The sequence below is a fragment of the Cetorhinus maximus genome, chromosome 36 (genome assembly GCF_964194155.1).
Source record: "Cetorhinus maximus chromosome 36, sCetMax3.hap1.1, whole genome shotgun sequence".
In the NCBI taxonomy this organism is placed as follows: domain Eukaryota; kingdom Metazoa; phylum Chordata; class Chondrichthyes; order Lamniformes; family Cetorhinidae; genus Cetorhinus; species Cetorhinus maximus.
This window is the reverse complement of record NC_135914.1, coordinates 6400755-6425969: the sequence shown is the minus strand read 5'-3', so window position 1 is coordinate 6425969 and position 25215 is coordinate 6400755. Positions and strand designations below refer to the sequence as shown.

General features: G+C 46.4%; 1 protein-coding gene across 1 annotated transcript in view; it reads left to right on the top strand.

Moving 5' to 3' along the window:
- The window catches only part of ash1l (ash1 (absent, small, or homeotic)-like (Drosophila)), a 215825-nt gene that overhangs the window by 157261 nt on the left and 33349 nt on the right, over positions 1-25215 (top strand). The window contains exons 9-16 of the mRNA XM_078534088.1: positions 5048-5093; positions 6689-6797; positions 9156-9362; positions 10668-10814; positions 14979-15087; positions 16805-16966; positions 17876-17970; positions 22393-22550. Of these exons, the coding sequence (XP_078390214.1) occupies positions 5048-5093; positions 6689-6797; positions 9156-9362; positions 10668-10814; positions 14979-15087; positions 16805-16966; positions 17876-17970; positions 22393-22550 (1033 nt within the window). The remainder of the gene's footprint in view (positions 1-5047; positions 5094-6688; positions 6798-9155; positions 9363-10667; positions 10815-14978; positions 15088-16804; positions 16967-17875; positions 17971-22392; positions 22551-25215) is intronic.

The window sequence follows — 25215 nt, the reverse complement described above, 5'->3', positions numbered from 1 at the left end:
TCTGCCTCTCGCTCGCTCTCTTGTGTGTGTCTGCCTCTCGCTCGCCCTCTGTCTGCCTCTCGCGCGCTCTCTTGTGTGTGTCTGCCTCTCACGCGCTCTCTTGTGTGTGTCTGCCTCTCGCTCGCTCTCTTGTGTGTGTCTGCTTCTCGCTCGCTCTCTTGTGTGTGTCTGCCTCTCGCTCGCTCTCTTGTGTGTGTCTGCCTCTCGCTCGCTCTCTTGTGTGTGTCTGCCTCTCGCTCGCTCTCTTGTGTGTGTCTGCCTCTCGCTCGCTCTCTTGTGTGTGTCTGCCTCTCGCTCGCTCTCTTGTGTGTGTCTGCCTCTCGCTCGCTCTCTTGTGTGTGTCTGCCTCTCGCTCGCTCTCTTGTGTGTGTCTGCCTCTCGCTCGCTCTCTTGTGTGTGTCTGCCCCTCGCTCGCTCTCTTGTGTGTGTCTGCCCCTCGCTCGCTCTCTTGTGTGTGTCTGCCTCTCGCTCGCTCTCTTGTGTGTCTGCCTCTCGCTCGCTCTCTTGTGTGTCTGCCTCTCGCTCGCTCTCTTGTGTGTCTGCCTCTCGCTCGCTCTCTTGTGTGTCTGCCTCTCGCTCGCTCTCTTGTGTGTCTGCCTCTCGCTCGCTCTCTTGTGTGTCTGCCTCTCGCTCGCTCTCTTGTGTGTCTGCCTCTCGCTCGCTCTCTTGTGTGTCTGCCTCTCGCTCGCTCTCTTGTGTGTCTGCCTCTCGCTCGCTCTCTTGTGTGTCTGCCTCTCGCTCGCTCTCTTGTGTGTCTGCCTCTCGCTCGCTCTCTTGTGTGTCTGCCTCTCGCTCGCTCTCTTGTGTGTCTGCCTCTCGCTCGCTCTCTTGTGTTTCTGCCTCTCGCTCGCTCTCTTGTGTGTGTCTGCCTCTCGCTCGCTCTCTTGTGTGTGTCTGCCTCTCGCTCGCTCTCTTGTGTGTGTCTGCCTCTCGCTCGCTCTCTTGTGTGTGTCTGCCTCTCGCTCGCTCTCTTGTGTGTGTCTGCCTCTCGCTCGCTCTTTTGTGTGTGTCTGCCTCTCGCTCGCTCTCTTGTGTGTGTCTGCCTCTCGCTCGCTCTCTTGTGTGTGTCTGCCTCTCGCTCGCTCTCTTGTGTGTGTCTGCCTCTCGCTCGCTCTCTTGTGTGTGTCTGCCCCTCGCTCGCTCTCTTGTGTGTGTCTGCCCCTCGCTCGCTCTCTTGTGTGTGTCTGCCCCTCGCTCGCTCTCTTGTGTGTGTCTGCCTCTCGCTCGCTCTCTTGTGTGTCTGCCTCTCGCTCGCTCTCTTGTGTGTGTCTGCCTCTCGCTCGCTCTCTTGTGTGTGTCTGCCTCTCGCTCGCTCTCTTGTGTGTGTCTGCCCCTCGCTCGCTCTCTTGTGTGTGTCTGCCCCTCGCTCGCTCTCTTGTGTGTGTCTGCCTCTCGCTCGCTCTCTTGTGTGTCTGCCTCTCGCTCGCTCTCTTGTGTGTCTGCCTCTCGCTCGCTCTCTTGTGTGTCTGCCTCTCGCTCGCTCTCTTGTGTGTCTGCCTCTCGCTCGCTCTCTTGTGTGTCTGCCTCTCGCTCGCTCTCTTGTGTGTCTGCCTCTCGCTCGCTCTCTTGTGTGTCTGCCTCTCGCTCGCTCTCTTGTGTGTCTGCCTCTCGCTCGCTCTCTTGTGTGTCTGCCTCTCGCTCGCTCTCTTGTGTGTCTGCCTCTCGCTCGCTCTCTTGTGTGTCTGCCTCTCGCTCGCCCTCTTGTGTGTCTGCCTCTCGCGCGCCCTCTTGTGTGTCTGCCTCTCGCGCGCCCTCTTGTGTGTCTGCCTCTCGCGCGCCCTCTTGTGTGTCTGCCTCTCGCGCGCCCTCTGCCTGCCTCTCGCGCGCCCTCTTGTGTGTCTGCCTCTCGCGCGCCCTCTGCCTGCCTCTCGCGCGCCCTCTGCCTGCCTCTCGCGCGCCCTCTGCCTGCCTCTCGCGCGCCCTCTGCCTGCCTCTCGCGCGCCCTCTGCCTGCCTCTCGCGCGCCCTCTGCCTGCCTCTCGCGCGCCCTCTGCCTGCCTCTCGCGCGCCCTCTGCCTGCCTCTCGCGCGCCCTCTGCCTGCCTCTCGCGCGCCCTCTGCCTGCCTCTCGCGCGCCCTCTGCCTGCCTCTCGCGCGCCCTCTGCCTGCCTCTCGCGCGCCCTCTGCCTGCCTCTCGCGCGCCCTCTGCCTGCCTCTCGCGCGCCCTCTGCCTGCCTCTCGCGCGCCCTCTGCCTGCCTCTCGCGCGCCCTCTGCCTGCCTCTCGCGCGCCCTCTGCCTGCCTCTCGCGCGCCCTCTGCCTGCCTCTCGCGCGCCCTCTGCCTGCCTCTCGCGCGCCCTCTGCCTGCCTCTCGCGCGCCCTCTGCCTGCCTCTCGCGCGCCCTCTGCCTGCGCCTCGCGCGCCCTCTGCCTGCCTCTCGCGCGCCCTCTGCCTGCCTCTCGCGCGCCCTCTGCCTGCCTCTCGCGCGCCCTCTGCCTGCCTCTCGCGCGCCCTCTGCCTGCCTCTCGCGCGCCCTCTGCCTGCCTCTCGCGCGCCCTCTGCCTGCCTCTCGCGCGCCCTCTGCCTGCCTCTCGCGCGCCCTCTGCCTGCCTCTCGCGCGCCCTCTGCCTGCCTCTCGCGCGCCCTCTGCCTGCCTCTCGCGCGCCCTCTGCCTGCCTCTCGCGCGCCCTCTGCCTGCCTCTCGCGCGCCCTCTGCCTGCCTCTCGCGCGCCCTCTGCCTGCCTCTCGCGCGCCCTCTGCCTGCCTCTCGCGCGCCCTCTGCCTGCCTCTCGCGCGCCCTCTGCCTGCCTCTCGCGCGCCCTCTGCCTGCCTCTCGCGCGCCCTCTGCCTGCCTCTCCCACGCATGCACACTTTTACTCTTTACACTTTTGAATTGCTAGATAGTGCCATAATTGGCTCGAGTTGAACCCAGTATTTAATGGAGTTGTCAAGCAGCTCACACCTCAATGATTGTCTGTTTATCTTCAAGCCAGTGAAAGTGATGAACAGAAGGATTCCTTTTAAGCACAGCTGCACATCGATGTGCTTTCAGTGCGACAGTAACATTTCCCCAGTAAATGCATTGTGCCAGTCAAGGGGTTAACAGTCTCATTATGGTTTTGAAATATCCCCACAAAATATACTTCAGATGCCCATGTAAGGACAGTAGTGCCGTTCTTAAATTCTGTGAAAGCTGCTTATTAAATTTGATTTTGGTGCTGTGCCCAGTGTTTTGCAGCAATCTCTCCTTTTGGGCTATTCCTCGGAGATTTAAAATGTACAGCCAACCCGGCTGAGAATTTTTTTCCTGTTGTGTTTTTCTTGGCACAGTCTGCAGAGTGGAATGTATTTTTCACTTGCAAAAAAAAAGTAACTGTTTCTCCAAAGTTTGAACAAAGAAAAACTTGTTCTTGTGACTGGGAGGAGTGGATGTACTAGGCTAATGGGTGTTGTAGTTATATCTGGACACATGGCTGTCTGGTAATTGTAACACTGGAGCAATATGCTGCTGGCGTGGAGAGTGACTCCCTGTCAGATTGTTTTCTTATATCATCTTGCCCCCGTCCCCCACCACCACCCCTACAGCACAGAGTAGGTGAGCTCTGCACCCTTGGGAGTTGCCAGAAGCAGAAAATCAGGGTCCCCCCCCCCACCCCCTCCCCTTCCCTGCTTTCCAACTCGCCCAATTGGGCCTAGGGCACACTAGTTACAGCAAAGGTGGAGCACGAGCTGAAAAGTTGCAGGGCTCTCCCAGCATCAGCATTGATGTGCCTAATAATATTTTGCCCCAGTCCTTTGGAAGTAAAGCAATGCACCCTGCTTGGACGTTACCCCTTCACTTGTCACTTAAAGATTAGCGCTGCTCCATATGCTGCTTATTGCTTGCCCCACTTCAAAAAATATTTTGCTCTTATTGTTTCAGCCCTTTGTGTTTAATTGGGTGAATTTACCACATGGCATGTAACTGAGCCATACAGAGAAAGAAAGCCCCAAGTTGCACCCCCAGCCTGCGCTGAATGAGCTTGATCTTGGTTGGTGCATCAGTAGGAAAACAATAATTGGCCTCAGTATTCCAGGATTGTACAAATCAGCCAAGGTCTGTGGGTTTTAGTCATATTCGTAACTACTTCTCCCACCCCTCCTAACTCTAAGTAGCTTTATTTCTAAATTAAAAGTAGTATATATCCTGCTCCACATGTTACATGACATATTGCTTCAGTCTGCAGAATTTCTGCACTTTCAAGCTGCAAACTGTAACTGCTGACTGCCAGTTTCCGCTATTCAAACGGTTCCTGACTAGACATTTCAAATCTGGTTGACATCTTGAGCCTTTCTTTGCTCCTAAGCTTGAGACTTTGGTTAAGAACCACAGCCTGACCTGTAACTAATTCCACCATGCACTGGACACTTAACTACACTTCAGTAGCAGAATGCATTGTTTATTTCCAGGTGTAATGCTCTTAATTGTTTCAAAACACCATACAAGCAACTCATCATGAACAGTACAGAGGAACTCCATCGCTGTACATAACTATGTGAAGCCATAGCGAATTAAGGTGACCTAATGTGTAGTGGTGTGAAGTGGACAAATCCTTGGAAGTCTTTTACTAACCTTCCCTGCATGGCAGCCGTTCCGCTTTGTCTGATGTGATGAAAGTGGCAGAAGTCTTGTGACAAAACATAGAAGCTGCCTTTGCCCCATGGACAGTAAGTTGCCCTTGAGTGAGGCTGTCTCCTCCAGCCCCATTCTCAGGGCCTCGTCACAAAGCCAGTTTACATTTCCACCTGGGGCGTGAGGTTCTGCACCATGGTAAATGAGAGCTTGCGGCCCCAGATTGTTGAAGGCTGTTTTCGGCACAAAAAGGATCAAGGATTCAGGATTGAAACTCCCAGCGGAGAGAGGGCAGTTCAACTCCATATTTACAATCCTACTCTACTGTACTCTGAAGGCAGTGTGTAACTGCACCTGAAGATTATATTGCATTGTGACATAAAGTTCCTGCTGACCTGATCTAAGCATTTGTGTGTTACAGGAGTGTAATGGGTATGTGTGCACTACAGTACTTTATTAGGCTGTTGCTAACTTGCATTTCTCCTCTCTGTTTTTAAGCTGTACAAAAAGCCTGATGTCCCACTTTATAAAAAGATTCGATCAAGTAAGGCACTTTCAATTTCCCTACCCCCTCCTTATCGATTTCATTTTATTATTCTTTCAGTTTGTAACTTGATCTGTTTTACATTAAATTAATTTTACTTGTTGCACTTACGCTTTGGTTACAGGTTGGTACATAGAACCATAGAAAAGCGACAGCACAGAAAGAGGCCATTCAGCCTGTCGTGTCTGCCCCAGCCAAAAAAAGTATAAAAACTAGCTGCCCATTCTAATCCCACCTTTCAGTACATAGTGTTACTGAGTACAGTGTGCAGGGTGAATGAGTTTTACTGAGTGTCCAAACCCAGGATCCTATCCCAGGGTGGGGCAGGAATGTTCCAGTACTTGCTTCCTGATTAACCGCCTAGTGGGTTTTGGTTGTGGCACCACAGTGATTCTGTTCAGGGGGTCTGGAGTATGCCCCACACGTCCTTAACACTTAGATCTGTTTCTGTTCAGCCTCATGTCATTTCATTCAGCTGCCCGCCATGGCTTAGTAGGTGAACCCAGTGTGTAAATGGCCCCGACCAGCCAGAATGTTCTAGATTGTGCCCTTGGTTGGTGCTGCGCTGGGCACTCCCATTGGTCCTAGGTTAAGGAGAGGAAAACTATTTTGGGTTTGCTGGTGTTGATCACTGTTGCAGATTCTGTACCCTGCTACATGTTCCACAAGTGGGCTTTGGGTGAGAACAGCATCAGGCTGGACTGTGTTGTCTCCTCCACCTGTGCCCACTACATGCATGCACTCTGCCCCCACATTTAGACGAGTCACCAAGGCAAGTTAGCAATAGGCTGTCAGCACCTGTGGAACCTAGCAAGTGGCAGCAAAGATATTGAAGGTCGGCATCAGCCCAGCAAGGAGGCTGCACCTGTTTGCGTGAGAATGTGTGTGGGCAACTTTCTGGCTGGTGGAATCTCAGCTGTCACTTTGCTGTCAGCGAGATTTAACGTTTGCCTGTTGACAGCAGGAAGGTGGCTGGAAGGTGAACAAAACGGAGTTTGTGTGGGGTCGAGCTGCTGATTGCATTGGCAGAGCTGAATTACAAAATGGGGAGATTTTCAAAGATTATGATAAATGCACATCCAGATGAAGAATAACCCACATGTCAGAGTGTCGGCCGTCTGCAACTAGATGTGAAACAAAAGGAGTTAGTGGAGCCTCTGAGAGATGCCACGTTTTCATTTGTAAGCTAGCTTGTTCACCTTGTATAGAGAGGGGCAGGACTGATGGTTGTTTGGGAGTAGGCTACGTTAGACTGTGAGTCACTGTACCAGCTGGTCCCAGCCTCAGCTGGCAGCACTGTTTCCTGGACCTGGCCAACTCCAGAACACTTCTCAAGCTGGCCCGAAGTTTCAGCCCCACCCCAGAGAAATTGCCTGTACACGGAGCTTCAGCCTGGCATGGTACTAGGAATCTTCTTAACATAGAGGGCAATTCTGAACAGAACATAATCCCCTAAATCATCTTTCCCTTTAAGGTTAGGGAATAGTTTGTAAGCATGTTGCTTCCTTCTGGGCAGCGTATTTAAATATGTTTGGAAAACTCTTCAGAGTGTGAGGCCTTTTGTGTAACCATAAGGCTCGTTGTCCTCTTTATAGATGTGTTTGTCGATGTTAAACCTCTTTCCGGATGTGAGCCCACGACTTGCAACTGTAAAAGGCCGGTGGATCCTGTTGAGAAGAGCTGTTTGGAAGACTGTTTGAACAGGTAGGCAAGTATGTGTAATAGCCTCCAAATAATGGCTCTGCCTTGCTGCTGACCTTGAGACATGTTGAGAATACTGTTATTTCATCCATGTTTTATGACCCAGGCTAGGCACACTGGCAGTATCTCTGCCCAATCAGTGGCAGCTTTTGAGCTTGGTGATAGGAGGGTTAAAGCAAACATGATTGAATTGACTAGATTTGCATATCTGCTCGCATTTGATCAGAACCCAAGCCCAGTTGATGTACTCAGCACTAGATGCGGGCTCCACGCTTGTTGAACAAGATGAAGCAGCAAGTCGCTGGACCCTAAAGACCAGGAGGAGCTAGGGTTCATCTCCCTGTTCATTTGATCAATCTCAGGCAGATGGGCAAGGGTGCTGAAATTAGTGTCTGAGGCTCTGGGCAAAGGAGGTGAAAACAATACAGCAGAGTTCATTCTCCTGATGGGTGGTATTTTCGAGGAAATCACAGCTTGCCATCAGTTCCCAAAGCTTCACATTGGCCATGAGTGACCCAGGTTAGATCACCAGTCTGCTACAGAGTCAGCTGATCTCAACCAGAGTGGAAAAGGGGACTACAGTTGATCTCAGCACCGCTGGATTATGGAAAACATTATGGAGGATTATGGCCAGGATTCCTGTTCCACATCACCCTCTAGTGACGCCTATTTCAGGTGCGAGGAGAATTGGGTGCTACTGTGAAGCCTTCTACAGTTAAATAGCCATCTGATGTGCAGGATTTGGGCAAGAGAGCGATTCTCGCTCCCGTGAATCTTTTTCCATTGCCCTGAGACCCCTGAAGCGTTGCCATGTGCTTCGACCAGCTGGACATGAGCTGCAGCATCCTTATCTGACAGGAGAGGAAAGCATGCCCTGGTAACTAGGACTGTGGCAGCTGGCCAAGCTCACTTTACTACTTGGCTCCTTGCTGTGGTGTGTTGATGCGCATTTTAAGCTATTTGATGCAAACTCATTAGTAGCTCTTGGCAGTTTGCCCAAAAGCTGTGCACTGATGTTGTTTTTTATTATTAATTATAATCGGAACATTTGAGTTGTAATAAAACAGGAAGCCCAGTGTGCCGCATGTTCTGTGGTCCGAAAACTGAAACAGATGCACAGCTAGTCTTCCAATCTCGATTCATCAGAGCTGGTGATGGGTTCTATGTCTCCCATCAATTCCAACTTGTTGAACAGCTAAGCAACTGCCATGGGTTTTCTTTATTCATCAAGGTCAGGGATGTCATCCTTGTGAAACAGAATGCTCTTCATTTCAAGAACCCATTGTTAACACCAAACACTCCCAGGACAGGTTCAGCACGGGGTAAGATACAGAGTAAAGCTCCCTCTACACTGTCCCCATCAAACACTCCCAGGGCAGGTACAGCACGTGGTTAGATACAGAGTAAAGCTCCCTCTACACTGTCCCCATCAAACACTCCCAGGGCAGGTACTGCACGGGGTTAGATACAGAGTAAAGCTCCCTCTACACTGTCCCCATCAAACACTCCCAGGGCAGGTACAGCACGGGGTTAGATACAGAGTAAAGCTCCCTCTACACTGTCCCCATCAAACACTCCCAGGACAGGTTCAGCACGGGGTTAGATACAGAGTAAAGCTCCCTCTACACTGTCCCCATCAAACACTCCCAGGACAGGTACAGCACGTGGTTAGATACAGAGTAAAGCTCCCTCTACACTGTCCCCATCAAACACTCCCAGGGCAGGTACTGCACGGGGTTAGATACAGAGTAAAGCTCCCTCTACACTGTCCCCATCAAACACTCCCAGGGCAGGTACAGCACGGGGTTAGATACAGAGTAAAGCTCCCTCTACATTGTCAATGGGCAGTAAGTTGTTCCCACCATTTTCATGTGTTATCGCTACATTTCCACTGGGTGAGAGACCTCGAAATTACCCGTAGGTGCCTGAGCATTGCCTTAGCCTCAGTGTTGTTAGCTGCTATATTTATGACATCATCTAACAACCTGTAGTGTCTTTCAATAGAAGTTATGTGTCCAACTTGCATTACAGTAACTTTCCTTACAGTAACACTTATTGCGGTTTGTGGCACTTAGTGAGAATATTCCCTTACGGAAAACCAGCTCAGTCAGCATCTGTGAGCAGTTGTGGGAAGGGTCTCGTTGTGCAATGACAACCTATCTTTTCTGTGTTCAGTCCCTGACCAAGTCTGTAGATATGTACACTGCACATACCTACCTTTCCCTGACAATAAAGCGTTGCCTTTATCAGCTGTTTTCCTGTTGCTTCAAGTTGTACCAGACTCAGAGGACTAAATTATTTCTCGAGTTCCCTTGAAACGTTCATCTGCTAAGTGCAGCTGATGCCCCGTTTTTGCTGCAGGATGATCTTCGCAGAGTGCGCCCCGAGCACATGCCCCTGTGACGAGCATTGCTGCAACCAGCGGATCCAGAGGCACGAATGGGTGCAGTGCTTGGAGCGGTTTCGAGCAGAGGGCAAAGGCTGGGGAATTCGCACTAAGGAAACTCTGAAAGCTGGACAGTTCATCATCGAGTATTTGGGGGAGGTTGTCAGCGAGCAAGAGTTCAGGTACGTAGACCTTCCATAGTCCGTTTGCACAGAAACTGAGCTCAGTTCCCCAACAAAATCCACTTCCCACAATTTCTGTTCATAACTTACCCAGAGTAAGTGCTGAGCAGTAAACATGAGTGTGATGTAATGCCAGAGGTTGGGGTTTTTTGGCAGCATTGCTTCTGTGTTTATAATGGGGCAGCCTAGGAGTATGTCACAGTGCTTAGATTGGCTGCAGAGCTGAATAATTAATATTCACTGTAGAGGTATGGGGTGCAGATCAATGCAAGCACCAGACAATCTCATTTATCATCCATTTGGCAAGGGCAAGTGAGAAATGCAGAAGGAATATTTGGCCCATTGATGTTGCCTCTAAATGATTCAGACTCCTGCTTGTTTCCAACCTCACGTCTGCACATATTACCTTATGCCTATTAAAGAAGAAGATTCCAGTTTACATAAGCCCTGTGAAATACAGCTGTATGTTACTGTGCTGGCTTGTACCTTGTCACTGCAGTGAGCCATAGATCTTTTTTTTTCATTTGTTTATGAGATGTGGGCATCGCTGGCTAGGCCAGCATTTATTGCCCAACCCTAATTGCCCTTGTGAAGGTGGTGGTGAGCTGCCTTCTTGAACCGCTACAGTCCCTGTGGTGTAGGTACACCCACATCGCTGGTAGCGAGGGAGTTCCAGGATTTTGACCCAGCGACAATAAAGGAACAGCGATATATTTCCAAGTCAGGAAATATATTTATTTTCCTGCCACATTCCATACTGTCCCCTCGGGAGCCCTTATAATCACTCGATACAACCTACCAAATGAGTGCTTATTTGGGAGATGGGAAAAAACTGAAGAGTTTTGCTTGATGTAATTTGTGCATCCATTACCAACTTCTCCACTTTATCACACGCCTCCTTTGAACTGTTGAAGATGAAAAGAAAGAACTTGTATTTCAGTAGCACCTTTCATATCCCCAGTAGGTCACAGATTGCTTCTCAACCAGCAATGTGCTTTTCCAAACGCAGGCACTGTTATGAAGGCAAACACTGCAGCCAGTGCATGCACAGTGCGATCCCACAAATAATTGCTTAAACAACAGCTGTTAACGTTTTGGTTGGTGTGGTTCAGGGTTAGTGGTGGTGGTCTGGACACTCGGGGTCCTTTTGATCCTTTCTCAAAGTGTTACAGGATGTTTAATATCCACCTGAACAGGCTGACTGAGTTGAAATGGATCTTGAATTTTCAACTTTGTGGCTCAGACGAGAGTGTTCTTCACAGAGCCGAGCAGGCACTATAAAATATTTGCTCTCTTCCCCTCAAGGAACCGAATGATAGAACAGTACCAGAATCACAATGACCATTACTGCTTGAACCTGGACAGTGGGATGGTGATCGACAGTTACCGCATGGGGAATGAGGCTCGCTTTATAAACCACAGCTGCAATCCTAACTGTGAAATGCAAAAATGGTAAGAGGGCCAAGCACATATACAGTGAATGTGTTGTGCACAGTGTTTACATGCAGCGTTTCTGGTTAAAACCACTTTGGGCGATCTTATCAACAAGCATGTTAATTAGTCTGATAACCCGGTTACCTGAAGCATCTCGCTTTCAATACCACAAACCTAAAATCCAACCAAGCTCATTGGTTAAACATGTATTTGCATTGTTGATGTTCCCTGGAAGCCTGGAGTGCACTGGTGGAGAAGCAGCAAGAGCTCAACAGAAGGAATCAACCTACTTTTATTCGTCAGAAATGGTCCCATTCCTTTGCATACAATTAATTACATTGAGGCCTAGTAACTGTATAGGCAAACGTGGCAACTATTCTCATCTTTTATGCTGGTTTGGTGGAGTGTGGAATGTTTGCTCTTTTCAAATAACACCAGGCAATCTTTAACATTGATCTGAGAGAGTAGTTTGGAGCCTGGTGTAACAGCCCTGCGCTGCCCCGCCCACCCCATGCTTCCAAGAGTCCTGTTGGTCTCAAAATGTTAACTCCGTTTGTCTCTCCACGGTGCGATCATCATATTGAATTTTACATTCAGTTTGAGGGAAAGAAGAGTAGGTCCAAGCCTAGTATTTTAAACTTAAATAAGGACAATTATGAGGACATGAAAGCACAGCTAGCTAAAGTGAACTATCAAATTAGGTTAAGGGATAGGTCAATAGAGATGCAGTGATGGGCATTTAAAGGGATGTTACAGAATACACAGAATAGATACATTCCAGCAAGAGAGAAAAATTCCAAGGAGAGAACCTATCAACTGTGGTTAACAAAAAAGATATGAGATGGCAGGTGGCATTTGCCAGGCTGACCAAATCCACAAGGTAAACTTGGCCAAGCTATCACAACGATTTTGCAATTTGTATTTATTACAAGAAGGTTTGTGCACTGCTAATGAGTCCACTACCGCCTTTAGAGATTTTAAAGATTAAATTAAAACATTTATTAACAAAAGAAGAAAAAACTTAACCACACACACAAGATAACAGTTACACAGTTCCCAAAATTTTTACTTAACCAGACTCCCAACTACACACCCGCTTTAAGGCAACAGTCGAAATAGATTCCAAATTTATAAAGTCATCCAGCAATTTTACCACAAGCCCCCACTGGACAGTGAACTTCCAAAGGCTGTTAACACAACTTTGGTTACTGGAACAGCAAACTTCTGCAGGGTGGTTAGAAGCTTTCCCCCAAGTCTGTTTCGCACAGTCATCTTTCAAGATCTCAATGGGCCATACCTCACACAGTCTTCCATCCCCCTTTAAATATATTTTATCCCTTTTGATTTGTTAATCCCATTATTTCCACTCGCCTTTAGTAGTTACATTTCCCAGAAAATAAAAATCTTTCATGTTATCATTATGGCCAGCACTTTTGGGGGAAAGAAACCAACGTAATAACCTTACCTTATTTGTCTTGCCAGTTGTAAACATTCCCCATGTCCGTTTGAAAATCAAACACTTCTCCACTTACCTCAAAATGCAAATTCCATTCACACTGTATCTGCTGAGACTCCACCCAAGCTTTACTCATCTCCGTTTTAAACGCCTGTTTTACACCTCACTTCTTCGATAATTTAAACCTTGCTGCCTAATCGTCCCTAGTTTAATTAAATCAGCCACCAACACACAACCGTGCAGCCACACACACACACACAAGCTTGCTTTAAAATATTCCACAATAATATTGAGAAAAAATGATGGTTTCTTGACAAAATTAGAGAAAGTATCAAACTTAAAGAAAAAGCATATAATTGTGCAAAGATGGGTGGCAGGTCAGAAGATTGGACAAATAGTTTAAAAAATGACCATAAGATTGATAAGGAAGGAAAAGTTAGAACACAAAAGAAAACTAGCTAGAAAAATAAACACAGACAGTAAGAGTTTCTATAGCTGTTTGAAAAAGAAAAGAGTTAACAAAGTGAGCGTTGGCCCTATAGAAAGTGAGTCTGGGGAATTAATAATGGAAAATAAGGAGAGGGCAGTTGAATTGAACTAGTATTTTGCATCGGTCTTCACTATAGAGGATACAAGTAACATCCCAGAAATAGCTGTAAATCAGGAAATGGAAGGGAGGGAGGAACTCGTTTTGGGGGGGCGGGTGCGAAATTACAATCACCAGGGAAGTGATACTGAGCAAATTGTTGGAGGTGTGGGCTGACCGGTTCCTGGGTGCTGATGGACTTAAAAGAAGTGGCTAGTGAGATAATTGATGCGTTGGTTTTAACTTTGTAAATTCCCTAGATTCGGGGAAGGTTCCATGAGATGCCAAGATAGCAAATGTAACTTCTTTATTCAAAAAGGGAGGGAGGCAAAGAAGGAAACTACAGGGCAGGTAACAACATCTGTCATAGGGGAAATGTTAGAAGCTATTATAAAAATGTTATAGCAGGGTACTTGGAAAAATTCAAGGCAATCAGGCAGAGTCCACATGGTTTTGTGAGAGGGAAATCATGTTAAACTAATTTACTGAAGTTCTTTGAAGAAGTAATATATGCTGTGGATAAAGGGGAACTAGTAGAAGTACTGTACTTAGATTTCCAGAAGGCATTTGATAAGGTGCCACATCAAAGGCTATTGCGAAACTAAAAAGCTCATGGCATAGTGGGTAATATATTGGCATGGATTGAAGATTGGCTCGCTAACAGAAAACAGAGTAGGAATAAATGGGTCATTTTCTGGTTAGCAAGATGTAACAAGTGGTGTGCCACAGGGATCAGTGCTGGGGCTTCCAACTTTTTACAACTTATATAAGTGACTTGGATGAAGGGATCGAAGGTATGGTTGCTAAATTTGCTGATGACACAAGATGGGTAGGTTAGTAAGATATGAAGAGGACACACGGAGGCTACAAAAGGATATAGATAGGTTAAGTGAGTGGGCAAAGATCTAGCAAATGGAGTATAATGTGGGAAAGTGTGAAATTGTCCATTTTGGCAGGAAAAATAAAGAAGCATATTATCTAAATGGTGAGAGATTGCAGAGGGTGTCCTAGTGCATGAATCACAAAAGGCTTGTATGCAGGCACAGGAAGTAGTTAGGAAAGCTAATAGAATGTTATCAGTTTTTGTGAGGCGAATGGAGTACAAAAAGTAGGGAGGTTATGCTTCAGTTATCCGGAGCAATGGTGAGAACGTATCTGGAGTACTATGTACAGTATTGGTCACCTTATTTAAGGAAGGATGTAAATGTGTTAGAAGCAGTTCAGAGAATGTTTATCACACTAATACCTGGAATGGGCAGGTTTCCTCTTATGAGGAAAGGCTGGACAGATTAGGCTTGTATCTGCTGGAGTTTAGAAGAGTAAGAAGCGACTTGATTGAAACATGTAAGATCCTGAGGGGCCTTGACAGGGGGGATGTGGAGAGGATGTTTCCTCTTGTGGGAGAATCTAGAGCTAGGGCCCACTGTTTAAAAATAAGGGGTCATCCATTTTTTCTTTGAGGGCAGTGAGCCTTTGGAACTCCCTCCGTCAAAAGGCAGTGGAAGCAGAGTCTTTGAATATTTTTAAGGCAGAGATAGATTCTTGATAAGCCAGGGGGTGAAAGGTTATCGGGGGTTGGCAGGAATGTGGAGTTGAGATTACAATCAAATCACCCATGATCTTATTGAATGGAGCAGGCTCGAAGTGGCGTACTCCTGCTCCTAATTCATACGTTTGCATGTAGGTTCAAATGCTGCCAGCGTTTGAGTTTTTCCAGCACTTTGTTGAAGCTGGAAATCTGAAATAAAAGCAGTATTTTGTTTTTATTTCGGTTATTTTACAGTGGAGCTCAGCCATGCTGTCAATGCAGAAAGGAAAAAGAACATCACTCCAAGTGTGACTTTGGACAATTAATGTCAGCAGACAATTCAGTTATGGGGGCATCACAGCTGAGACCAACACTGTCCTCAGGTAGTATTCACACAGAGACACTAGATGGTTGGAGGAGCAGGAGTCTTTAGTGGTTTTGCACCTTTCTACCCTGGGACACCAGGACCATATTTTTGTGTCTGTGGACTCAGACCCGATTAGTGAAGCAGTATACATTTGTAATTGTGTAGTGGCTGGGGTAAACTGCACAAACCATAATGAACAAACTGCACATTTCATTTTCTCCTCTCTCCCTGTCTGCTTGCTGTAGGTCAGTCAATGGTGTTTACAGGATTGGACTATTTGCGTTGAAAGATGTAAATGCCGGGACTGAACTGACGTATGACTACAACTTCCATGCATTCAACCTGGAAAAGCAGGTAATGTGGAGAACCTGGATGGTAACAGAATTTATAACCATTCAGACTGTACGATGCTATACTTCATCAAAAAGCTGATTTCCTACCTGGTACAGAGACCACTATTCTACAACAAATCTGTGAAGGGTTTTTTAATTCTTTTTTCGGTTATAGTACATGCTATTTCTGAAATACTGTCTGAATGGTGTTGAAGGAAATCATTCCTCATATTCCTCACCAAAAACCACAACGTGAATATCCAGTAAGGTGTTCAAGTGTAACAGTAATGGTTTTCTGAACGTGCTGTGTACTAGAATACTGCATTTTTTCCTCCTTCTAACTAGCATGATATTGCAATACTCCCAACAGATGAAAGTTTAAAAAGAATGTGTGTTTATTTTTCCTCCCTCCCTCCATTTTAGGGCTCCAAGGAGCATTCCTTGATCCAAAGCCGTTTGCTAATGGTGTTACCGAGTCACCATCTCAACAGAGTTGAAAGGGAGGAGCTTGGTTGTAGGAATAGAAGGTTCGGCAATCTGTTCTTCCTCAACTATCCTTTTGGAGGCCTACTTTACTCCTACATCTATACCTCCCCCAAGCAGTCTGGCGATAGGAGCTTGTGTTGGGGAATTGTAGACACGAGCACACTGTACTGCCTAAGTGATACTCCCCACTTTATATTGCATTGTTACTGGCACTAACTCAAAGCAATTAGCACAGCTGGAAAAGTTGCAGAATTGCTGTTTAGGCTGCACCAGTTAAACCTGTTCCCACATGTTTCCTTATATTTAAACATGAACATCATGAATGGCAGAGTAAATTAGACAGCTGTAAATATTCTCATTTCACCTCTGGGTCCCAGAATTTGGAATGGAAGTCTCCACGGTCCTGGCTGCAAAGTTTGTGTGTTCAATGAGTTTAGGGCACTCTGTTTCATTCCAAGTGAACATCAGACTGGAGCACAGAACCAACCTTAATGTGGAAATTAATTGACAACCTCAATGATTGATATGGGAAATGGGAAAATACCAAATCGTGCATTAGAGGAGCTAACCCTTGAGGTCATGGCCAAGAAAGTGTAGCGGGAGCTTTACCCTGTATCTAATCCCGTGCTGTACCTGTCTTGGGAGCATTTGATGGGGACAGTGTAGAGGGAGATTTACTCTGTATCTAACCCCGTGCTGTACCTGTCCTGGGAATGTTTGATGGGGACAGTGTAGAGGGAGCTTTACTCTGTATCTAACCCCATGCTGTACCTGTCCTGGGAGTGTTTGATGGGGACAGTATAGGGTGTTTACCCAGGAGGTTGTTTTGTATCAGTAATTTATTCTGAATATGTGAGGTAATGCAGCGAAGCTCTACTTGCAATGAATGTGGTTTGTTGACAGATTGAAGTAGACTACAAAAAAATCACGTTCACCTTACAGAACCGCATTGATGGTATGGCACATGTCAGTTTAGTTAAGATGATCAGCTTGTCCAGTTGTACTCTGGACTTTGTCAGAAAGAGCTTTGGAATTCTGAAACCAGGGGGTGCTGGAGGCAGCTTTGAATCAAACCATCCACACTGTTCCCACAATGGAATTTCCCAACAGCGCTGATTTGTCTGAACACCACTAACAGCAGATGTACCAGGCAAGCTCGGTTTAAAGAGTGAATTGACCTGGGAGCACCTTCACCTGGGCATTGGTAATATGACTGGCTTTAAAACATTGCCTGGATGTTTTGTATGTTCCAGCAACTTTGTAAATGTGGAGCTGAGAAATGTCGTGGCATCATCGGAGGTCGCAGCCAGAGGATGAATGGATTGCTGAACAAAAATGGCCAGCAGGCAAACGGACAGAAGAAACCAGGCAGGTTGAAGGAGAAGAGGAAATCAAAACACCGATTAAAGAAAAGGGTAAGTACTGTAATCCAGTGGCAATGCATTATCATTGAGGGAAGGGGAAATCAATAGGAGATTCGGTTTCTTCATACTGAATGCTCTTCTTGGCAGCTGATGAGAATCCTGGCTGCTCTGTTTGTAGTCACATTGGAACAAAGGCCGTAAACAATGGTCTGAGCAAAGGGGTAAACCTAAATGTTATGTTGCCATCACTTAAAGAATCTGCTTTCTACCAAAACTGGAAAACAAATCCATCTTAAACAGCTAAACAAATGGATTCCTTTCGCAGCTGATTGGAGTTAAATATTTCCAGTTTATTTTTAACCTAATCTGAAATCTTTTCGAAGTGTTGTACTAATGGAAAGCCCCCTGTACCTGTACCCAGCCTGGGTGGACTGTTAAAGCCTCAGGCTCCTAATATATTTGTTGTTCAGTGGGAGTTCATGTCTGTCTTATTTTCTTTCCCTCTGTTGAAGGGGCTGACTCTTACTAGAACGCATTCTTGGTTAACTCCTCCCCAAGCCACGGCACTGATGCCAGGGCACATTGTAGCCGAGACTGATTCTCTCCTCTCCCACTGTCCCCACTCCCACACCTATCTGCAAGGGACACTGCATAGTGATCAAGAGCAGGAATCCTGGTTGGCGTCACTTCCAATCACCATTCCTTAGCCAAGGGACAGTGAGGGCCATAAGCAGCCAGAGCTGAGGAAGGGTAACTGAGCACAAGTTGCAACCCCAGGACATATCTGGGACCATCTTGTCTTGCCCAGGGTAGTGTCATTATTCAGTGCAATCCCAGGAGAGCTATGTAATTGCTTTATCTCAGATACACATCATGTGCAGTTGGAATGTGCCTATGGTTTAAGGGATGTCAATTAATGTGTGCTACTGGAAATACCATTTCCGTTGTGTTTCCTCACAGAGAGGGCATGTGACAGAGGAACCAAGTGAAAATGTCAACAACCCTGCCAAGCTGAGCCAACCACACCAGATGAAGCCCATGTCCAACAGGGAGAGGTAGGATTTGCTGTTCACCACCAAAGTCACAGAGCTAAGTGTAAAACTCTGCCCAGATTCTAGGGATTGCTTGCTTAATATCATCAATCACGAATTATCACTAGGTAGTACAGAACATGAGTATTGCCGTGAAAAGAGACACTCATCAGGACACATGCACGAACACTAAATCTCAAAGGGAGCAACAATTTATACAGCATGAAAAAAGGGTGCTGATTGGCTGGCAAGTTGTCTCTGATAATAGTTCCCTGTTGCATTCTCCACGGCAACGCTTGGCTAATCAGAATCGACTTCCAACCAATCAGCACCCTTTTCTCATGCAGGATAAATATAAATTGTTGCTCCTTTTGAAATTTGGTATTCTTGCATCAGCCCTAATGAGTCCAAGATGAAAAGCTTCAACAGTGCATTCGGCAACACTACAAAATTGCTCTCTCAGCAAGTTGTTAAAAAAAAAGTCCTTCCCAGTCCTGTCCAAGCCTACTCCCACCTCACCCCAGCCCCTGAACACCATCCTCAAGGCCTTCACTGTGCCAGAATCTAGGTACCAAGGACTGAGCAAGTGTTCAGTTAGGGAGAACATTGTACCACAGTCTCTGATCTAGTTGATTGCCTTACAATCCCAGGTATCTGTTAAAGGTGCTGCCAAATTTGTCCTCCAGTTGCTCCATGTTTTGGCAGGGGGTGTAGTTGACATACAGCACAAGAGAAGGCCAGTCAGCCTATCGTGCCTGTGTCATCTCTCTGAAAGAATTACCCATTAATCCTAATCCCTTTCTCTTACCCCATAGCCCTGCAAATTATTCCTTTATTATTATATATTCAATTATCTTTTGAACCTTACTGCAATATTTTTCCCCATGCTCTCTCTGGTTAAAGGTTGACCTGTACTTGACTTCCTCCCATCCCCACCCAAAAATGGCCTTGGAACCTTGTGGGGAATAATTGTGTTCCGGCTGTCATTGTCATTCCGACTGTCACACTCTACACAGTCAAGAATGGGAGTTACAATGTTCCTGGGTGATGGGACTCGGTGCCCCGCTGGGCGACAGCCTTGTTCTCCCTGTATCGTCCCCCACCCCAGGATTACAGGCACAGTGCACACAGCAAATTTCTGATCCCACACAGCCCATTCGAGAGTGTCCAGCTCTGAGTGGCGATAGGAATCTCTCCTTGAGCAAGGGAAATTGAGTAATCAAGACCAACCACACCACTCAGGCACATTGCCAAGTAACTGATTGAAGAGCAGCATTGATGGAGTGGCAGAATGCCCTTGGTTATTTTACTGTGTCCAAACCATGCTGTGCATTGGACCAGCTGTAGCTTTGTGCTATTCTAGTACTGCCATTCACTGCAGTGATGCAGAATGAAGACAACTGACATTTTAGCCACTCCAGCCTAAGGAAATAGCTGCTGTATGAAGTGTCAAAACAGTTCACAATTAAATTATTTCATACTACCAGAAAAATAGCTTTGATTATTGCATTCAGGTCCTGATTTATGTGCTTCTAGTTGGCCAGGGTCTTTAGTGAAAGCGGATAATGCTGGAAACCCACAGGACGCACATCAGCATCAGAGACAGACTGAGATTTCAGATGGATTTTGCCTGAACTGATTTGGACCTCCACCTGAAACATTCGCCCATCTGTGACCGTTTCAGGTGCTGATGGCACGGTGTCATTTTTGTTCCCCAGCATTCACAGATTATTCATCTGATCTTTGCTTCTGTGTATGGAGCATGACTTCTTTATGGTTTATGATTTTCTTTCACTTGACTCAGGGCAATGACACTCAGTTTAATTTCCCCCACCCTCAAGCTACCCAGAAGCTGCGAAGCTGTTAACTCTTGTTACTGAGCAATCCTGTGGATAACAGTTCTCCTCCAGTATATTGCCACAATGCCACTCTGCTGCTTGACCCTGGACTGTGTACACACGCATGGTTGGTCTGGCTCACTCCCAACACATACAATGGATAATGAGCAGAACCACCAGCTCCAACCTGGCATCAGCTGGTTTAGGTGCTTTCTGGTCTGTCCCAGATACACAAGGAGAATCATCCTTTTTTTAATGTATATAAGCTCCCTTGAACTTGCTATTGCATTAGGCGATACCGTCCTTTTGGGGGGTTTTAAGGCTGGTTGGGAAGCTGGAGCATCTTCCAAAGGCTGCGTTTCATTGCTGCCTGGAAGTGTTAGCAGGGTCGCAGAGATGCTGGAGTGAGGGCTTTTGCAATAATGCAGAATGAACGTATCACTCAGGCTGACACCACTGATCAGCTGCCCCATCACAACATGGCTTGCTCGTGTCTGAGAAAGGTGTGGTGTTCTTTGTAATTTGTCACACACACAATGCTATCAACTGCAAAAACAAAACAGTGCTGTAGCAGCAGCAGACAGTACTGCATGACTGGGGGTAGGATGGGGGGATTGGTGAGGCAACAGAGAATGTTGAGCTTTAAGTTCAAGTTTGAGGCTGCAGTGTTGAAGCTGTACAGTCCTCTGGTTAAGACAGACCTTGCTGGTTTCATCTTGGTCACCAAGGCACTGAGGAGATATCCATGCCCTAGTAGTAGCACAAAGAAAGAACCACAGGGCTGATTGTCCTTTGAATGATCCTACAGAACTGCATATTGGCAACCCCATGAAAAATCCATCACTGTTTCAAGGGAAGCAGTCCAACCTGATGTTGTATTAGATACACGAGCACTTTCAGCCTTGAGGGGCATTTTATTGAAATATATAAGATACTAAGTGAAGTGATAAAAAGTTAATGCTGTGCACTATTCCAAGATTAAGCATTGTCGCTTCTGGAATAGTATCTAATTCGTATCCATGGCAGAAACTCTCCATTTGTGTAGAACAATGTTCCCCAAAGTGATCATTTCCCTCTCTCCCAATCCTTACTGTTGTGTGGATGGAGACCTCTGTTTGTCTGTCGTGGAAGACAGCCAATTGCTTCTTCACCGTGAGTGAAATCTGTAGGTGAGATACAAGACAGAGACACTTAGTGTGGTTCAGAGGCAGAGCAAAACAAAAATAGCTCAGGGAAGGGGGCAGAGTGTGAAAACCCTGCAGAATACACAAAGTGAAATCTTTTGGGTGTGTGCAAGTTTATATAATGCTACATACTTGTGGTATTATTACAAATTAATCCTGTCTGGAGGAGATTTTGTCCAAGCTTAAATAAATATGCACAGATTTATAAAATGTAGAAGTATATATGTACAGAATGCAATTAAGCAGTATCCATTTTCTTTGTTAATTAAACTTGACTTGTTTGTTGTTAGAGCTGTTTCAGATTTCGGCTGTATCTTTTGGTTAATGTTCTATTTCCAGCCGTTCATTATGCTAAGTTAAGGCTCAGTGCAATTAGGATCCTGGCTCAATCTTTATATGTTACCTCAGAATAACGAGGTGTCAGCTGTGGCTCAGTTCATAGCACCCTCGCCTTTGAATCAGAGGGTTGTGGGTTCATGTCCCACTCCCGGGAACCAAGAACTGTGAATGTACTCGAAAGAGTTATAATCTGTGACTGTTGATAACTCGAAAGAGTTACCTCAGAATGTTAGGGTGCTTGTTTAGCAATCCTAGTGGCTCAGCTGATTAAGAGAATTCCTAGATTTGATGCATTATCTGTGCTGATCCCAGCCGATTTAGGGAGGGGAAGATTATTCGGGGTCCTCGCTGCTGATTTCAATCCAGGGATATCTGTCAGGTAGTACTTGAGTGGACTTCAGAAGGGCACAGAGTTTGACTTGAATTAAGTGTGTTTGTCTCCTTGTCAAATACCCTGATACTCTCGACCAGGTCTAAGAATGATTCAACAGCTGCTTTGGAGAATGACTGGAGGGCATGCATTACCCACAGCCCAGATAGAGGCAGTGCATTCAGGGGAGGAGAAAGGATTGAAGGAGTGGCAAGGAAAGCGCACCTTTTAAAATTGGTCGCTGACTTTTATTCCACCATTACTGTGTCATTCCCCCTGATGTGAGGAAGATGGTGTTTTATTTCTGAATTGAAACCAGTGTACAGATCAGTACAAAAGAATCTAAATGCTGGAGGCAGCCTGAAAATCTGTTGGAAGGAGAGGGATGGAAGATTATTTTTTACTCCGTTTTGGATTGGGGAAGTATGTTCAGGGCTCAATCCATTGTTGGCTGTGGGAGGGGGGAAGCCCAACACAGTAATTATGCTGAAGCACAGTGTTTTTTTTTTGCACAGCAAGACCCCACAAAACAACGTTAAGATGAATGAACACGTAATGTCCCACTGCCCTCTCAGTGTAATTACTTATTTTAACATGTCATAGGTATACTTTGAGAGCCACACTTGACTGGTTGTTTATTTTTTTAGGTGGGTGGGGCTTGGGCACTGTTTTCAAAGTTGGCTTTTCATTTTGTCTTGGCTTTCCATCTTAATAGGAATTTTGTGCTGAAGCATCATGTGTTTCTAGTCCGAAACTGGGAGAAGATGCGGCAGAAACAGGAGGAGGCAAAGCAGGAGAATGACAACAGTCAGTCTGTGTCACTGTACACCCGCTGGAACGGCATTTGCCGAGACGATGGCAACATCAAATCTGGTACAGAGAAAGAATGAGTTTTCTTGGTGAGGGGGGCAATGAGAGAGTAGAGACTTTCTTGGTTGACGATGGTATCCATGCGTTGTTTTAGTTTGTGTTCTTGTATTGAACAAAGAGGCTAGCCCTGGTGTTGAGAGTCGCAATGGGCAGACACTGACTTTACATCTCTGGACCTGTGTTAAAATCCAGCACTTACTCATGTGATGCAAATCTCATTTAGCTTGGGGTGCTGGTCCGACAACGAATTTAGGGGTTGCTAATGGGAATGGACCCACAATACTAAACTGCTCCTGAGAGTTGAGATGGGCCACTGAGGCAGATGAGATTACTCTGTACAGAATGCACTTGATGCTGATGCTGGGTGGAGGGGGCAGTGCCTGCAATTTCCATCACTTTGCTCCTGAACCTTCAGCACAATAGGTGTTAGAAACCCCCTGGTGAAATTGCTGCTAAGGAATTGACCAGTTTTCTACTCTTGGCTCCCAGCTGAAACATCAAGTACCCCTCAGATTAGGTAAAGCATAAATAATATGCACAATAAAACTCCCTTACTTACAGATGGTAAATGTCAACCTCATCTGCCGGGACTGGCCTTGTCCCCTGGTCACTCTTCAAAATCACCTGTTTGGTTTTTCTGATAAAATGAGTTAATGTTTGTGTTTGTAAGCGAATGTCAATTTCACTACCGTGTGTTTGCACTGTTTTGCTGAGAGTAGCTGTCATCCATGTGTGACAGCACAGTATGAATTCTTTTTCTTTAGCCTTTTTTGAGGTGTGGGCATTGCTGGCAAACCCAGCATTTGTTGCCCTTCCCTAATTGCCCTTGAACTGAGTGGGTGCTGGCCCATTTCAGAGGGCAGTTAAGAGTCAACCACATTGCTGTGGGTCTGCAGTCACACGTAGGCCAGACCAGGTAAGGACAGCTGATTTCCTTCCCTTAAGGGCATCAGTGAACCAGATGGGTTTTTATAACAATCGACAATAGTTTCATGGTCACTAGCTTTTATATTCCAGATTTTATTAATTGAATTTAAATTCCACCAACTGCTGTGGTGGGATTTGAACCCATGTCCTCTGGGTTACTGGTCCAGTGATGTTACCACTACACCACTGTCTCCCCAAACACAATAATCCAATCACAGTTGTGTGATTCCTCTTACCCTCTCTGTGGAGCACAGAGGGGATGCTATCATGATGAATTCCCCTGGAGACTTGATGTGGAGGGTTAGTGAATAATAATGCTTAATATGAACACAGCCTCAGAATACGAGTTTCCGGAGCTGAGTTTGAGAGTCATTTTTTTTTTGTGAAAACAATGTAAGACAAGATAGCAGTTATGAAGTGAGTTTTGGGTTAATTACACACGTTTTGCTCTGAACTATTGGGTGACGTAGAGTGTAATGATGCCACCTGGTGAAAAAACACCTGACAGACTTTGCCCATCCGAATGCGATAGTTTCCTCCCACTCACCCTTGGCACCGCCCCTCACCCTACTTATCCCAGTTCCAGGCTTGGCAATTCTCCTGCTACGTTAAGAGCATTTATATTGTGCGCTTTAAGTAAGAGAATGTCTCCAAGGACTTTGCAAACCCATGAACAGTAGTCTAACGGTTATGTTACTGGATTAGTAATCCAGAGAGTGAGTTCATATCCCATTATGGGAGATTGAGATTTTCAATTCGCTCTTTTTTTTAAAAAAAATCAATCTAGATATTTTTAAAATCCTGATATTGGTAAAAGTGGTCACGAACCTATTACCTAAGGAAATGAGTCCTTACTCAGTCCCACACCAATGTAATTGTCTCTTAACTGCCCACTGGCCTGGCATGCAATTTAGGGATGAGAATAAGTACCAGCCTTGCTTTCGAAGCTCACTACCAGGGAAGGAATTAAATAAATCAATCGGATGGGCATTAAGTGGGTAAAACGAATTTGGAGGGGACTGAAAAAGAAAGTATAAAGAAGGTGGAGGGTGTTGTGGGGGGTGGTTAGTGACTCTATAATGATAAAGCAAGGGAGTAAACTGTGATCTGGATTAAAGCAGAATGGCTCCTGCACCTGGTGAGGCTTTACAGGGGCACCATGCACCCAGGGATTGGAGTTTTGGTGGAAATGGACATCAGTATTACCATTGATCAGGCATTGATAAAAGCTCTGCCCATATGTGCTATGATAGATGAAGCAGTTATAGACAGGAGGTATGTTTATCCTCCCACTTAAGAGCCTATATTGATTTCATATCAGATCTATTCTAACACCTGTAATTGCATGGCAGGTCCAGCTACAAATGTGTGCCTCTTTCATGTCCATAAATGTGCTTTGAACAGATATTCAGCTCTATTTTATTAAGTCATCCTTACTTTGCCCCTCTACAAATTACGCCTTTATCAGGCCAAATGAGAGAGGCAACAAGCTTTTTCTTGGTCATGCAGAAGAGGATGAGTAGAGGGAGGCGATGGCGTAGTGGTATTGTCACTGGACTAGTATTCCAGAGACCTAGGGTAATGCTTGGGGACTCGGGTTCGAATCCCATCACGGCAGATGATGAAATTTTAATTCAATAAAAATCTGAAACCATTGCCAGTTGTTCTAAAAACCCACCTGGTTCACTTTGGGGAAGGAAATCTGCTGTCCTTACCCGGTCTGGCCTACATGTGACTCCAG